The sequence below is a fragment of the Gopherus evgoodei genome, chromosome 10 (assembly GCF_007399415.2).
Source record: "Gopherus evgoodei ecotype Sinaloan lineage chromosome 10, rGopEvg1_v1.p, whole genome shotgun sequence".
NCBI classification, from domain to species: Eukaryota; Metazoa; Chordata; order Testudines; family Testudinidae; genus Gopherus; species Gopherus evgoodei.
The window spans coordinates 10,827,499-10,844,154 of record NC_044331.1 but is presented as its reverse complement, the minus strand read 5'-3'; the positions used below and the strand labels follow the sequence as shown (position 1 = coordinate 10,844,154).

The window sequence follows — 16,656 nt, the reverse complement described above, 5'->3', positions numbered from 1 at the left end:
AGGAGACGACTGGGGGGGGGGGTCCATATCAAAAGGTGTTACACCCTCTCTGCCGGAGGAACTTTACACATCTTGTATAGAGCGATTATCTCCAGAATATATCTTTATACTAATGCATACTTAATTGGTCTGTCTTGACTGTCCATATAAAACAATTTAATTAGGGTGCTTTCTGCTTTGGAAAGAAGGGAAAAAAATCTGCCCAGCATTTATTGTATTTAGCACCAATACAGGCAGAAAATGTTGCACAAGTTTTTGGTTGAAAGAGCACCTATGTGGCCATTGAAGGGCGTTGATCCGAAAAGACAGAGAGGACAAGTAAAATCGATTTGAAGCGACCCTCTCTGTCCCTTTCACACCATTCAAACACTCCATTCCTTCTAAGACAAAGACCTAGCGCCTTGGGAATGCTTGCAAAAAAAAAAAAAAAAGAAGGCTCCAGTCCCACAAGCAAATGGAACACTTCGAGAAATTCCTTGATATTGCTGTTATTTAAACAAATAACTAAATGATCGTCCCCAAGATATTCTTACGCAGCGTCTAGCATTTCTTCTGCAGGAATGCCCCTGGAATGGGTGGAGGTAATTATGGCTATTAGTATTGCAAGCCTAGTTTTAGCCTTGGTCATTCGAAGGCTTTTAGGGTTAAAATAGCCCTCACCTCTGACCCCTGCAGAGCAGAGTCGCGGCTATCACTACAACTTGGGCCAAAGTTTTCAAACGCTGAGCTGCACACCAGAGGGAAAACGTCTCCCTGGAATTATTTTTAATTTTAGATTTAAAACATCTTTAGCCGATTTAATTAAATCCTGTCCATACTGCACCTTGGGGTGGGGGGAGAATCCTTAAAGGTATAGTCCACAATCCCTCTCTCTTCCTTGTTTCCTTTAGGTTTCATTGGGCAGTTAGTTTTCAAGCATGAAAATTGTGTTCATAAAACTGAATTATTAGGTCATCCTTTCCTCCTTGGATTTCAAGGATAACCCCGGGGGAGGGTTAATTCTCCTTTCCTCTGCCCCTCTCCCTTCCAGCCGTTGGGACTGCTAGAAAAGGATCATTTGGGAAAGATGGTGTGTGGGGAGGGGGAGGCGTGGGCTAAGAGAGGAAATTACTTTACTATGTATCATATGCTTGTCAGCACACCTTAAGAATTCTCACCCGTAAGGGGTTTATTTTGCAGAGGGGGGAGGACTACATGGAGGGTGGGAATCTGAATGTCCCTCTGGCAATAATAAAAATTCATTCAACGGGGCTGTGTCTCCATCTCCCATGTACTGATCAGACTTAACAGGATTGGAAACTTGTGTAGACCATAGTTAGGGTATCAATGAACAATTAAAAGATTTACCCTTCTGGTCAATATTGTGCGTTTATTCCTTCCCGCCCTCCCCCCCCCCGGCCTGTGATGATGGTTGCCTTCATCGTTTTTTTCATCATTGTTTGAGGTGCTAAAACCCATTTGTAATTTTCATTAGCTCAGTAAACATGCAATTAACATTCAGAACTGTGGTTAACTTAATTCCTGGTTTAAGGCAAAGACAAGTAAGAGTGGGGGAACGTTTGTTCCATTTGTCAAGTTTGACACACTTCTTACCATAACAGCTTCCTAAAATAAAAGATCCGTGTGTGCCCCTCCCCCTCCACTCCCCCCCGGTCATTCTTTTCTTAAAACAAAAAGGAAGAGAGCAGGAATCCATTAAGTTTAAAACTGTACCAGACTGCCAAACGCAGCATAATGTATTCCAAATTGTCCCAAACTCTCCCCGCGCTAGCGTCTCGTTCATTAGGAAAGGAGGAAGGACTGGCTGAGTGGGTCGGGAATGGGCGTAATAGCCGATTTGCTACAGCATCCTCGAATTTTAACAAAATTAACAAATTAAAACCCCAACGCCGCGCTTTGCATTTCTAAAGTTGCCACGGTTGTGACGGGCTGGGGGAAATGTCTTTCTAAGGGTTTTAACTGGCAACAGCGATGACCATTCCAGCGGGTTTTATGGATAGATTTATTCTTTTTAAAATGAAAAAAATATTGTGGAGTAACTCCTTCTAGCTGGGCTCTCAGGGGCAGAGAGAGACAGATTCTCGGTTAGCGCCGATTCTTTTCCAGCTTGCTGTAGTATGTGCTTGCGTTCCCTACCGATCCTAAACAGGACACTATCTCTTCGTCCTCCCCCCCGCCCCAGTCCCCTTTCTGTGCATGTGTTGATCTCTCGCCTGCAGTTGTTTGCGGTTTTTCTCTAGGCGGGTTTGAAATCGGGTGCACACATCCGACCACAACACATTAAGTTAGGAGATTTCACTCTTATTTATCGATATTGTTTCCGGCTGGACTAGGGGGGCTGTGAGGTTTTTTTTCCCTCCTTTGTTTTGGTTTGGTTTTTAAGTCTCGGGTCTTTTCAGCGCCAAACAAGGTGTAGCAAGACGCTCTTCCTTCTAAGGAATGAGATGAGAGACACGGATCACTCAAAGACATCTCTCCTACCTTGGGTTTGGGTGGGTTGTTTTTTTTTCTTAAAGGCAAGGCGCACATTCCTAAGCAGCTATGTACAACGCTCTCCCTCAAACCCTGTCTGTGCAAAGTTAGAGTGAGTGTTCAGTTGTTGTTTTTTCCCCCCCAAGGCTGAACGCTAATAACACACGGAAAGCACTTCCCTTTAGACTGGGGGAGATCTATTCCCTTCACCTCGCTTCTTTCTCCCCCCGCCCCCCGAAAGCTGTAGCCTCTTTTTCTTTTATTTATTTATTTATTTACTTTTTTTTTTATCAGTTTGCACAATCGCTTAGATAAACACCAAGAAGGAGATTCTCTTTAATTACCCAACGCACATCTTTTCAGGGGGGCAAACAGCGGTTGTTTTGTGTTGTTTTTTTTTTGGTTTGTTTGTTTCACCTGCCAAACTAAAGGAGAGGTAGAAAAAGAAGATGCAAGCGATTTGGGACCTTGAACAAGGCAAATATGGTTTTGGTATGTTTACTTATAGTTTTTTCTTCTTTTTCACTCTTTTTTTAAATGTGTTGTGATCTTGTGTTTCTCTTAAGAAAACAATTGTTAGATAACTTAAGTATTAAACTATCGTTTCTAAGGTTACGTGGGTTGCTCGAAGGGGATGGAGGGGAGAGGGAAGAGACCCACTGTCTGCAATTACAGCACCATCAGTTATCACGTCCTTTAGTAAAAATAAACAAAGCCTAAATCAGATTCAAAAGCTAATATACAAACGTGCATCAAAGTCATTTCAAACAAGAGTAAAGAACGAATAGCCCTTCTGAAAGGGTATTTTGTTATAGTAACTGACTAATTCTACTTTGTTATAGTAACTGACTGTGAAGGATGCAGAGGAACCAGGTCTCTAACTTTAGTGCTAGGGATTCTGCACGGAATTTTGTAATCGTGGGAAGTTGACAGCATATTTCTTAATTATTAGTATTACTATTATTATTATTTTGAGAAAGGTCGGTGTTGAATGTGTAGCCCTGAGAACCCATCTTTCTCCCACCAGGAACAATTTCTGTGTAAGCAAGTACAATAGTAAGAAGCAGGAATATATACTCACCATCGGAAGGTGCAGTTGGCAGCTGGTCTGCAGCTTTAAGGCAAATATTTATCCTTCTTTATTGCAAAAGGTGCAGATCTGACTTTAAGCAGCAAAACTGCTCTGTTCTGACAAAAGCATGAGAGGCATGGCTTCTCATTTAAAAAAAAATCACAAACCAGTCGTCCCCCCCCCCCCCGCTTAAAAATACCTATTCAACACACTGCTTGGAGAAACTCTGATGCAGAAATCTAACTGTCCGTCTAGGAGTGTCCAAGCCAATTAATTTTAAATCCTTAGGAATTAATCAGATTAAAATGCACAGAAGTTTCATTCTCGTATGCATACGTGAGCCAAAAGTCGTTTCCCTTTAAGAGATCCTTTTCTTTTAAAGTTGAATTTTAGGCAGATAAGAGACTTACACTAGGGGGCAGACAGATACTGTACTTGCTCCAATCTTAAGCAATTTTTTTCCCCTCTCTCACAGCATATGCTCTGATTTAGCACTGTAAATTTTTCAGAGGACCCAACTCTGACAGCCCCTGGTGATTTTCAAAGTACCACAAGCCAGTGGTTAAAAATTGCATTGACTTGGAAGTTCAGAGGCACACAATAGGAGCCACTTTCCCTATTCATGGAACTTCAGTGTGGTGGAAGAGAAAAACACACACATACTACATTCAGGGAGAAGAGGAATTCATTGCATTCTGTTAGACGTAACTGCTTTCCGCTGTTCAGAGTGAAACTCGGTATTTGTTCGATGCTGTATTCCTATTGCGATTTAATCTATAAAGAAGTAGAGGACGATTAGGCAAGTTTCTGCCAGTAAAACAGATAGCCTCCTCTTTTCTAAAGATTTACGCGGACGCTATCCCAAACTTTATTTAAAAAAAATAAAGCTTTCCGCCCCCCTCTCATTAAAATAAATTTACATATGCAGTAAAATGGCAGGAGGGGGTTATTATTTTATAAATAATAATAAATATAATAATAATGATAATTAATAATACAATCCTACTTTCAAAAAATGACTGTTCTATTGTGTCTCAGCTCCGATAAGGACTTTGTAGAATCTTCATCTATCAGAGATACGCTCATTTTTCAAATAGTATTCAGCAACATTAGCTGCAGTTCATCATTATATTCATCTATTCTACATCAGCCTACTTCGCAGGGGTGTTTTCAAATAAATAGGAAACCACCTAATAGACAATCTCATTGTTGTATCCCTCGAAGAGCAAACAGTTAATCTGGGGCATTCTTCATTATGGTTTGAGTAATCCGAATATACCGGAGCTTTTAAGCATATGTAGGTGGATCATATATTCAGACTATTCATAATGTGGACCTTGTTGAAAAAAATAAACACTCTGCATTTGTTAAGATGTTCATGTTTTTAGATGATGGATTATCCCTGTATACGTTGTAAGATTTGAGAGAGGAAACCTTTTTCCAAGACATGCCACATAAACTGCAGTCAATAATTATGGTTTATATTCTCAACCAAAATATGTGACCTCTAATGTCTGAGTTATTTGGAAATCAGAAGGCAGCTCTCCACATTTTAACAGTAAAAGGTCCCTTCCCCCAAACCCTTTCTTTCTATCTGCCCCTCGATCACTATTTAAGTTAAGGGTTGATATTGCTACATCATGATCAATTGGAATTCTACTGCCTGCCTTTGAAATTGACCAGACGCACATCTTTGTTGGTGGAATCTTATTATATTCCAGGTTTATAAACAGGACAGTGTCAAGTCTAGGTGCTTTTTACAACTTTCCAATCATCTCAGCACCTGCGGCTTTAGAGACATATATTATTTCTGCGGCAGAAGGGGTGTGCATGTGGCAACATGAAAAAGTGTGTGTGGAGGGGGAAAGCTGCAGCAATGAATCCTGTATATAGTTTTGTATGCATCTGGGTCCCCATGTTTCTACTTAGTTTGACTATATGTGTATAAATCCCTATCTCAGACTTTTGTATATATGTATGTGTATATTTGTATAGAAGTAACTGTCTGCCTGTCCATGTATCTATATATTTTAAAATGTATTTCTACCTATCCATGCGTTTGTCTGTTCTGGTGCTTGCTGCAGCTATTCAATAGGAAATAAACTACCTCCTTTATGGTGCTTAGTACCCAGGTTCTATAAGATATAAACAATTGCCCCTGTGCACTTAGATCAGTTACCTATTTAGAGTTGCTCCATATATAGTACAGAGATTGTGCTACCGAGTCACAATGCTACATCGCATCCCCGGATATGTTATCCGTAAATTTCTGCTTAGCCTAAAACAAAAAGAATAAAGTTGAATAGCTAGAAATGCATTGCGTTGTGACCAAACCGCCTAGGTTTCTGATCAAAGAAAAGAAATTCATATTCTGGAAAGCAGCATTGAATTTTTCCAACATACTCAAATGAATGTAAGATATGCTGTACTTGATTAAATCATTGCTAGTGCTGTAAACACTATGCAACTCAGAATAAATGTGTGTGGGTATGTGTTCAAGTATATAGATATTCAGACATGTGTGGTGTGTATTTGTATGCTAATTATTTCCAATTTACGTTTGGGTGTTTGATGAAAAGAATGGTTCTTGAAATGCCAGCGCAGTCAAGAAACAATGAAGTCTATACTCAACTATTCTGTAATCAAGTACCATATTCACTGATGTCTCTGTCTATATACATTGATAGATGTATATGTAATATATATGTAGCATACACAGACATTTCACTAATGTGTATGGTATGAATACAGGTATCTCTACCTTTGCAAATAACCATTCACAATAATTAGCTAGGGTTGCATATACTGAAATTATAGTTTACAGCTAACTCCATTTTAGAGGGGTTTTTTAAATGATGTTGAATAAGGTTCATGATAATGTATTTTAACTGCAGCATCTGAGTGACACAGTTATCTTTTTGTCAGCATCCGCTTCGCGGATTGAGCAATTAAAAAGTTAAATCTACATACCTACGAAACTTTAACCCTAAAAAGGAGAAGGTAGTCACTGAGGAATATCAATTCTGAAAGCACTCCTTCCCCAATTTTTGATTTATAAGAATTACATCCGATCACCTTATTAGCACAGAAGCTGTTATTTTTACACTCCTCACCCCACCCCCCTTGGAAAAAAAATCCATCAGGAATTTATTTTATGACATTATCGCCACAATGGGGAACAGGCAAATGTAATGTAACTCTCTTGCTTACAGGTGATAATATGATCAGATTTTTTTTCTCGTGCCTGATCAAAGAGTTAATAAAGTCTGAGACCTACAAAGACTATTTCAGTCTCACTTTGCCCTGGATATTTATCTGGGTCTCCAGCCTTATTTTCCCCCATTCTTTTGAAAGATACTGCAACTAAGGCAAAGGGAAAGTGTAAAGATATAATAATAACGATCGTATTTAAAAAAAAATCATCCCCCACCTCCGTTCTAGCTGTCCGAGAACAGTTCTCGCTTTAGGACCGAGCGGCCTGCTTTGGCAGCCATGCCTGCCAGCACAAGGCTGAGCGGTCCAATGAGAGGCGAGGGGAGGTCCGGGAGCTTTTGACCAGTCAAACGCAGTCTGTTGCCTTATAAGGCGAGCGGTCGCCATGGTAACGTGTGCTAAGTTGCAACAGTCGTGTCAAAGTTCACTATATAGAGAGCTCAGTGAGCTGATCGCAGAGAAAGCACTCACCACTCTGCCAGCCCCGCTCCTATAAATCGCATTCACTTCCTAACCCCCCTTCTCAGCATATTTGATCACTTTGATTCTCAGTTCTTTTTCTTTCGTCTTTTTTTTTTTTGCTTTTTGTTTTTTTTTTTGTGGTCGTGGGGAGGGGGGGTTGATTGTCCCTCCCGCGTCTCTTCTCGTCTTGCTTTTTTTTTTTTTTTTTTTTTTGCATGAAGAATGATGCTGTGTTCTAGGTTGTGATCTGTCTTTCCCTCCTCCTCTTCCTCCTCCTGCTCTCCTCTTTTATCATTATCACTGGCTGAGCTCTAAGCTGGAGAGTTGACTCTTTCCCTTCACCTCCCCCTTCCCCCTCCCTCCCTCCCCCCCCACCCCATGTGTTGTGTGAACCAACTGCGCTAAGAGCCCCACTTGCAAAGAAGGAGACGCGGCACAAGGCAGCGAGCAGCAGCAGCAGCAACAGCGGCGGCAGCAGGAGGAGAAGCAGCAGCAAAATAAAGAAAAGAAAAAAAGAGAGAGAAAGAAACAGCGGAAAGAAAGAAAGAGAGAGAGAAAAAAAAGCGAAGCTGATCTCGGTTGATGTTTCCACAATCTGGACTTCAAAAAACTACAGCGAACCCCTCGGCTTTCTGCGCCGAGAAAAGTCTTTTTAGTTGTGCAATTTTTTTTTCTTTCCAAGCCTTGTGTGTAATCTTTAACCTTTTCTCCATTCTTATTTTGATGGCTTTCCTGAATGGCTGACTGTGAGCTTCCCTGGACCTGGCCCCCCGACACTCGCCTCTCCTCCTTCAATTCCTCTGCAGCAGATCAGCTTTAAGAGAGAGAGAGGGGGAGATCTTTGAAGAGATTTTGTCCTCTCTCTCTCTCCCCCCTACCCCTACCACCCCCTTACTTCTGTCTTTAAGCCAGACAATCGACTCGCAATCTGCCCCCCCAACACCCCTCGTCCTCCGCCTTCGCTGGCATTTTTTTCTGTCCCCCATCCCCCTTTTTCTCCTTTTTTAAAGGGAAAAAGAGAGAGAGAGAGAAACTGCTGCAAAGCTGATCTGAAAGCAAAGCAAACAAACTTTAAAAATAAAGGGGGAACAGGAAGTTTGGAAACGGTGTCCAATAGATATGGCAATGGTAGTTGGTGCGTGGCGAGATCCCCAGGACGATGTACCCGGAGCTCAGGGAACTCAGCCTGCTCAAGCCCCTCCAGTGCAAGGACCACCAGCTGGGGCCCCTCACACACCACAAACCCCAGGACAAGGAGGGCCCCCCAGCACTCCAGCCCAGACCAACCAGCCAAGCCAGCAGAGCCAAGGAGGAGACAAACAGCAGCAGCAGCAGCACATTGAATGTGTGGTTTGTGGGGACAAGTCTAGTGGCAAACATTATGGCCAATTTACTTGCGAGGGTTGCAAGAGTTTCTTCAAGCGGAGTGTCAGGAGGAACCTGAGCTATACTTGTCGTGCCAACAGGAACTGTCCCATTGACCAGCACCACCGCAATCAGTGTCAGTACTGCCGGCTCAAAAAATGCCTCAAAGTTGGCATGAGACGGGAAGGTATTGGGATTTCATTTGTTTTCCAATTTTCAGTCACTGCAGTTTGCTTTTCTGTTTTTCTTTTCTCCCCTTCAAACAAATCAGTTTAAAAAAAAACAAGCCTAATCAACAATAAACAGCGAGTGAGAGAAACTTTCCCTTAATTCAGACAGAGGTGTTGAGGGGAGGGGGGCTTGCCTGCTTTCTCCTGCCCTCCTCATTGATGTGTGTGATTTGGCTGATGGAGATTCATTGGAAGTGGATATTTTAGGTTCAGCTGTTTAAGGAGGGAGATGAGTATTCTGAGGCGTGGTTACTTTTTTAATGTTTCCTCCTGCATGTTCAGCGTTACCCCCTCCCCTTGTCCCCCAAATCGTGTGTGTGTGAATTTATAGATAGATAGATGAATATCTCCCCCCATCACCCACCCTTACACAGGAGGTTCGAATTACTGTAGCAATGTAACTCGCATCACTGCAGGGTTCTTCTGCATTCCACTATGGATTCTCAGTCTGATTTTTTAAAATAAACCCGTCTCTTTAGTATTGTAATTATCTCCCCCACCCCTCAGGAGAGACAGCGAGAATGTGGTAAAAGGGACGGGAGATGGAGGAAAGAAATGAGCAGCTGAGGGGTTTTGATCCGTGCAAATCGAGTCTTTGTGATATAAAATTAGACGAGAAATCTGAGCCTCCAGTTTTGCAATGGCGTGTTCTGTGTCTGGACGCTGCTATGTAGGTTAAGGGTTAGGGGGGCTTTGGACTGCCAGGCTTGTCTTTGTGTGTCTGCAAGAGTAACTAACCTTGTCATATGCTAAATAACAAATCTAAGCCACGCACATTTCAGCCACTCTCCCTTCTTTTTGCATCTCTGGCTATTATTCCCTTTCCCTCTCCTTTTCTCTCTCTGTCACCATGTAAATTTATTAACAAAATGAAAGGCCCACTTTCCATGAGCAGCTGATAAAGGTGCTTTTAAATAATAACCCTCGTCCGTCGCGTGGCTGTATCTACCCGTCGCTGTTGCAGGGGAATTTTACCTTTTTAAAGGATTGTTGAATAGTCAATAAATGCTGTCCGGGACAAGCACTCTGTGTTTTGAAAGGTGCCTGCACCCTCCCCGCCCTGCAGCCCTAAATCAATAAGCAATATCAGCTGTAATGAAGAGGAATCCCCACCCCCCCACACACAGACGTTCGGTACATATGAGGGGGCGGGGGGTGAATTCTTGTGTGTTTAGGAACTGAGGATCCGTAGTGTCCTTAAAGCAGTTCAGAGCAGCAGCCTTGAGGCATGTACAGAGCCTTGCTTAGCTTTTATTGCTGCTTTTACTTTAACCAGGAACTGCAGAGCCCTAAACCAGACACAGGCTGAACTCTGTCTGGGAAATGCATGTGCCCCCGAAGCTGCCTCTACCCAGGGTCACACACAAAGCAGAACTTGATTGGAAAAGGATCGTAGCAATTCAGATATTAATTGCTGTAGTTTCTTCTTTATTTACTGCAGCCGTCCAGAGGGGCAGAATGCCACCCACACAGCCAACTCATGGTCAGTTCGCCTTGACAAATGGGGACCCTCTCAACTGCCATTCCTACCTATCCGGATATATCTCCCTTCTCCTGCGAGCAGAACCTTACCCAACCTCCCGCTTTGGCAGTCAATGCATGCAACCCAACAACATCATGGGCATCGAGAACATTTGTGAACTGGCAGCCAGGATGCTCTTCAGTGCGGTGGAGTGGGCCAGGAATATCCCCTTCTTCCCAGACCTCCAGATCACAGACCAGGTGGCCCTCCTCAGGCTGACCTGGAGCGAGTTATTTGTGCTCAACGCTGCCCAGTGCTCCATGCCCCTCCACGTAGCCCCTCTCCTGGCCGCTGCTGGCCTCCACGCTTCGCCGATGTCTGCTGACCGAGTGGTCGCCTTTATGGACCACATACGAATCTTCCAAGAGCAAGTAGAAAAACTGAAAGCGTTGCATGTCGACTCTGCAGAATATAGCTGTTTAAAGGCCATAGTCCTCTTCACCTCAGGTAGGCAGCATTTATTTGCACTCTTACCCCCCTCCCCAGCCATCCCGTTGAAATCGGTTCACTCTGGCAAAGTGGAAGAAGCTGGAAACCCCACCAGAATCATTGCTACATGTGTCCTTTTAGAAAAATGGGATGTGTTTCTCCAAGGAACCAAGGAAGGCCTGGCCTACAGGCATCCTTAGAGGGAGCCTTCAAATAGTTTTAACAATGATGCGGGGGGGGGGGGGGGCTTTTGAGCACCAATAAGGCATGTGAGCCTCTGCCTTCCTGGGTGAAAATAATATTTGATTTCACCGTATAGCTCTGGCATTTAAGGATACCAACAGCAGCAAAAGCTGTCTGATGTTAAATGCAAGTCTTCCCATCTCTGAAACCACTTTTAAAAAAAGAAGGATCATTTTATGGGCAACCACAAAACAACAACAACAACAAAAGCAGCCTTGCGAGATTAAAAGTGAATTAAAAAAAAAGTTAAGCGTGCCAAGCAGAATTTAAAATCCATTCGTTTCCATCCCATAAAATAAAATAAATCCAATTTCCCAAAGAGCTGTCTCTTGAGTTAAATAGAATGTGGCAATGCGCAGTTCTGTATCATTTGATCTAAGGGAGCAAGTTTGCAGTTATACCCAGCAGGAGTGGTTTGGTCCAAAGTAAGTAGCGGTTTGTAAAAGATAATTCTCCAGTACATACATAGTAATAATATGAAAACTAACAGAAGAGGATTCTTAGCTGGGGCTTAAAAATGTAATTCCATGGTTACACAGCTATGCCTCTCTCTGGAAGGAAATAATCAAAGCAGTAAGGTGCTTCTTAGATAATTAAAAGTGGAAAATATGTGCCAACTTTTTCTGCATATAAATAGTATATGAGTTATAAAACAATAATTGAATGCATTGTGAAATCTAATTAACTTGCACCGTAGTTTAACCTGTGTGAGTAATAGACTTGATTTTAACTCTGGAGGCTACATATATATATAATTTAAATACATGCTTTCTAATTTGTGCACTACGTTAGTCGAGGCTGCTAATTTTAAGGCTGCATCCGGTGACACACTGTATTGGACCTCTAGAAGTTTTGGATTAAGGTGGTTTTGTTTTCTTAAATGATTTCTTTTGTAACTAATCTGAAAGCTTGGGAAAGTGGCCACGTGATAAACATATGAATGGAAGCAGGGCTTGTAAAATAATTACTCATCGGAGTTTTTTAAAGCCTGATATCAGGAAACAGAAAAAAAAATGTAGTTTATGTGGAGTGGGGGAAGGAGGACTCACAATCCGTTCCTTGTTGTGTTAAAGGGGGTCTGGGGAACCAAGTCATTTTCTGGACTTTGTCCAGATTCTGGGTCGTGACCTAAACTTCCTTTTATATATTATTGCTTTACACGTAAAACTTTTTTTTTCAAATTACTTGTGCTAAAATCCTAAAGTGATCAATTAGCAGGGAGCATCTAGCCGTAGGAAAAGCAGAATGTACCGTTTGTTTGTGGGATGCTTATTTTATTTCCCTGTCATTTTTCAAGGATGCATTTTATCCCTCGCTCAAATTTTCAGCTAGGATTTTCCCTCACCCGCAGCACACTCACTCCCCAATACAACCCTGATGAGTTTATTTCAAATCCTGGATTTCTAAAGAGCACTTTTTTTAGCCTTTCAAGAAAACAATCGTCCGACACTGTCCTAACTGTTAAATTTATTACTATTTGCAAAATGTGAAGCCTGGCATGCAAATTGCCTCCCAACTAGATAAAGGTTTCTGTTATCTGATTTTGTGGAAACACACACATGCAAATATAAGGTTATGCATGCAGCTTCTCAAACGCCCCAATAACCCTCAATGACGTCAAACACACACACATAGATGCGTATGATGTTTGCTCTTTTAATTTTTTCCCCTTTTTCTTATTTATTTAAAATCTGGGTCCTAATGACTCGCAGAATATGCATGTGTTAGCCCTATGCCTAAGAAGCCAAAGAGAGGTCAGGTCACAACCTGTGCTCTTTCAGTACAGACGTCTCTGATTTAAAGGGAACTGCTTGTGTTTTAGCGTATCAGAAAAATGTCCAGACCATATCAGGGAGTTTTTCGTCTTGTAGAGGATTTGGGTTTAAAAGAAACAAAAAGAAAAAGTGAGAAAAAGAAAAGAGGGGGACACAGTTCAAATGAACAGAGAGATCACAGTTTGCATGGCTGCCTCTGAATAGGCTAAACTGACAAGATCAGTTTTAAAGGGCCACTTAAATCAGTTTCAAAGACTGAAGAAAAACGCGTTGTCTTCTTTGGGAGAGAATCTATTGCTGGAACCGGGGCTCCATTATTCTTTGCAGAGCCAGTTTTTAGTATTAATTATTATTTATTATTTATTTATTTATTACTAGTCCTTCTAGCCGTACGATGAGACTCTTCAGTGTTATTTTCCGAGTGGGAAAGAAATAGTGGCTTCTCCCCCGCACGCTTTTCTACCTTTGCAAATAATAATAATAATAATTAATAATAAAATGACACTTTCCCAGCATCTCAGTATTAACGCCTACCTCAGTAATGCAATTAAACCCTCAGATCTTAAAGCTGTGTTTGATTCTAGAGCAGACCCTTCCGATGGGTGAAATATATATATATATGTATATATATATATTCACCTTTTGCTAAAAACATGCTTAGCTCTGAGAGCGACATGATCAACCACTATCTAAGCCTAATTTTACCAGTTTTTTTTTAAAAAACAATCTTATTTAAACTGATTGTTTTCTCTTTCCTTTTTTTTTATTTTTTTTAACTTTCTTCTAGATGCCTGTGGTCTCTCTGATGTAGCCCATGTTGAAAGTTTACAGGAGAAGTCACAGTGTGCTTTGGAAGAATATGTTAGGAGCCAGTATCCCAACCAACCAACGCGATTCGGGAAGTTATTACTACGTCTTCCCTCACTGCGCACTGTCTCATCTTCTGTCATAGAGCAATTGTTTTTCGTCCGTTTGGTAGGTAAAACCCCCATAGAAACCCTAATCAGGGATATGTTACTGTCTGGCAGCAGTTTTAACTGGCCTTATATGTCCATTCAATAAAATATTGGAGAAAAAAATTAAAATATATATATTGAGAAGGGAGATGACAGAGAGGGAAAGGAAAGCAAATGACATTTGGGTTCTGGTGGTTGCTTATATTTCCTTCTGCTAAGGATGTAAAAGGATGTTACAAGTTTGCTAGAAGAAGACAGGAAAAAAAATAATGGACTGTGAATTTAAAAAAGACTCTCAAATGAACTTTTACAGAATGCATTAAAAACTCCCGTGTCATTAAGCGAAAAAAAAACTTGCTACTTATCATTTCTTTTGTTTAAAAAATAAAGGGAAAAGAAAAGTAAAAGAAAAAAAGAAAGAAGGAAATACATTAGGGTGGGTTTTTCTTTTTTCTTTTCTTTTTTTTTTCTTTTATGGGGTAAACTTTTTAAAGAAAAATATCTCGCTGAAAGTGCTTTTAAAGGAAATTTGGAGAAAATTAGCAATGGAAAAAAGTAAGTCTTTTTTTTCCAAATTATTAATTGTCCTATGTGTCTATGTACCTATAGTTGTTCTTTTTTGTATTTTTCTGGTTTCAAACCAGTTTATTCTGTGGTTCTATAATAATTTTTGATATAATCTTGGCTTCTTTAAAAAAAATGTGTATCCTTAAAATATATGTTCTGAAAGAATTAAAACTGAGTCCACGAAAGTATCATAGGAAGAAAGGAAAAGAAAAGGAAAAAACCCCTCAACAACACAATGATGGAAGCGCACTTAGAGGTGGTGACCCAAAATTTAGCTTGAAGCTGAGAGAGAGAGCTATAATTATATAGACCCAAATGAACCACATGTCACTTAACTACCCCCAAAACTAGGTTTTTGATATTTTCAGACAGAAAATGAACTGTGGGGATTTATTGTAGGTAGAATGAATTGTGTCCAAGACACATTATGGTTTTGATTAAAAAAACAAAAACAAAAAACTAAAAAGAAAAAAAAACGAAAAAAAAAAAAAAGTGAACTTTTGTAATTTGGATTGGGTTCCACATAGTTCTTCATGAATTGTTATTAAACTCCTCTATCTGTTTGTATATTTGCAAGCCCTTTGTATTATAATAATTGTTGATATTTTCCCTTTTTAAAAAAATATCATTGAAATCAGCATGACAAAATAACACTGTTGGCACTTATAGATAACGTGATTGATTCAGTATCTTAGAGTTTACAGTTTTGTGTTTAAAAAAACTGAAGGTTTTTTTTTAAGTGCAACATTTCTGTATACTGTAAAAGTTATAATAACTGAACTGTTTGGTCGAGTCTTTGTGTGTTATATTCCAAGGAAAATTGAAAGTATTCAGAAATTAAAATATTATTTGATATCTGAAACTTGTTTGGCTGTCAAATGTCTTTCAGAAACTGCATTACTTCTCCATAGTTTGTAGTTCTATAAATCCATAGGCAATTGATTTGTTTACTTGTCACAATAAGTTTGTAGCAGACGTATAGTAGGGTATTTACCGGTTAATTCGGGAGTGGGGTTGGGGGACTTAAATTCATGGTTTATCTTTGGTTTAGGAAGTACTATATTGAAATGGTAAACCATTACCCCCCCATTCATCTAATCCTCCTGTTAATTACAAATGGATTTTCTAGAGAAGGGCCTTATTTTTATCACACTTAAGTGCCTGCATAGGAAAAGTATTGTTGTGAAAAAGTATTAGAAATCTGAAGATCAGTATCTATTTTATGATCAGAATGGGAGGAAAAATCTTTTGTAAATTTCTGACCTACACGCACAAGACCACTGGAGCAAGGTAATAGCAGTATTGTAAATACAGGTCAGTTGTTTGCAATGAGTTTTCTTCAAGCATGTGTGATTTTTTAATAATACTCTGTAACTGCCATCTATCGTTGTCATTGAGAGGTCTTCAGATGGACTGACTTAGCTTGTAGGACTGAGGAGACTGTTTTTAACGTGTATATAATAACAAGTGGAGTAAAAAAAATTTGGCAGTGAAAGCATGACCAGTGGTTGTCAACATATTTTACATTTGGGATACCTGAATGTATGTGTACCTCTGCGTACACACATATATGTGCAGTGCCCTATATTGGAATCCTCGCGCCAGCAAAGGTCCCATTCAGATCAGTGGGAGTTTTGTCTGCGGAAGTGCTGCAGGATCGGATACACAATTTGTGTATTTAATACTTACTATCCCTGTCTTCGCAAATAAAATTTGAAGGAAGGGAAGACACAAAGCAGGGTGATCTGATTTTGAAAGCGGTTGCTTTCTTTTGTGTGTGTATGTGTGTGTGTGTGTGTGTATGTCCCGTCCCCCACCTAAGGTCTATAGCAGATGCTTTGTATACGAAAGCTTGCAGTTTTGTCCTTGTGTGAGGCTTCCCACCCTCTCTGCCACAAGTTTCTACACCATGTTGTGGTTTCAAAAAAAAAAAGCGGGGGGGGGGAGAGAAAGATAATTCTGTAAAGTCGATTAAACCTTGATCTTCCTTCCACTTAGACCCATCTGTGGAGGGGAGGGGAACGGGGGAAAATGATATATATAATTGTGAATTTGAGCAGTTTTACACCTGAACCACGGCTGATTATATATAAATATATAAACTCTGTGTGTGTGCATGTGTTACTGAAGGGGATTGCTGACCTCTAGATTTAGCTTTTTCTATTGCAAGTGCTCTGCGTGTGAGTGAGTGTGTGTGAAGTTTTAATTCCAGCTAAGATCACCGGATCTTTACTTGTTTGTTTTGTGTTAGTTTATTGTAAGCAACCGTTTGCTGTACATTGTTATTGGCATTAAATTATAATTTATGATTTTCAAATCAAAAGACATTCCCTGTTTTGTTATGTTTTTT

The 16,656-nt window shown here is 40.4% G+C and overlaps 1 protein-coding gene and 1 long non-coding RNA gene across 7 annotated transcripts in view; one reads left to right on the top strand and one right to left on the bottom strand.

Annotated features, from left to right (window-relative positions):
* LOC115658770 overlaps positions 1–4,139 on the bottom strand; it is a 40,451-nt gene extending 36,312 nt beyond the window's left edge. For 2 of the 4 annotated variants that reach the window (XR_004002382.1, XR_004002381.1), the window contains exon 1: positions 3,554–4,138. This is a non-coding gene — a long non-coding RNA (uncharacterized LOC115658770). Of the gene's footprint in view, positions 1–3,553 lie in introns of all 4 variants that reach the window. The other 2 variants (XR_004002383.1, XR_004002384.1) reach the window with 2 other exon arrangements.
* NR2F2 (nuclear receptor subfamily 2 group F member 2) lies at positions 2,142–15,168 on the top strand. Of its 3 annotated transcripts, none has more exons than XM_030578195.1 (3): positions 2,142–2,964; positions 10,256–10,783; positions 13,571–15,168. In XM_030578195.1, the coding sequence occupies exons 1-3, from the start codon at positions 2,922–2,924 to the stop codon at positions 13,843–13,845; spliced, it is 846 nt and encodes a 281-aa protein (XP_030434055.1). In that variant the 5' UTR covers positions 2,142–2,921; the 3' UTR covers positions 13,846–15,168. The 3 variants fall into 3 exon arrangements, with proteins under 3 accessions (XP_030434055.1, XP_030434053.1, XP_030434054.1); XM_030578193.1 differs by lacking the exon at positions 2,142–2,964 and adding an exon at positions 7,202–8,771 and having other exon boundaries at positions 10,235–10,783; XM_030578194.1 differs by lacking the exon at positions 2,142–2,964 and adding an exon at positions 7,203–8,771.
* Positions 15,169–16,656: the final 1,488 nt, after the last annotated feature.

Coding starts and splice junctions, on each gene's coding strand:
- NR2F2 (XM_030578193.1), top strand. CDS start 8,339: ATGGCAATGGTAGTTGGTGCGTGGCGAGATCCCCAGGACGATGTACCC. Junction 8,772..10,234: donor AGTTGGCATGAGACGGGAAG/GTATTGGGATTT, acceptor TAATTGCTGTAG/TTTCTTCTTTATTTACTGCA. Junction 10,784..13,570: donor CATAGTCCTCTTCACCTCAG/GTAGGCAGCATT, acceptor ACTTTCTTCTAG/ATGCCTGTGGTCTCTCTGAT.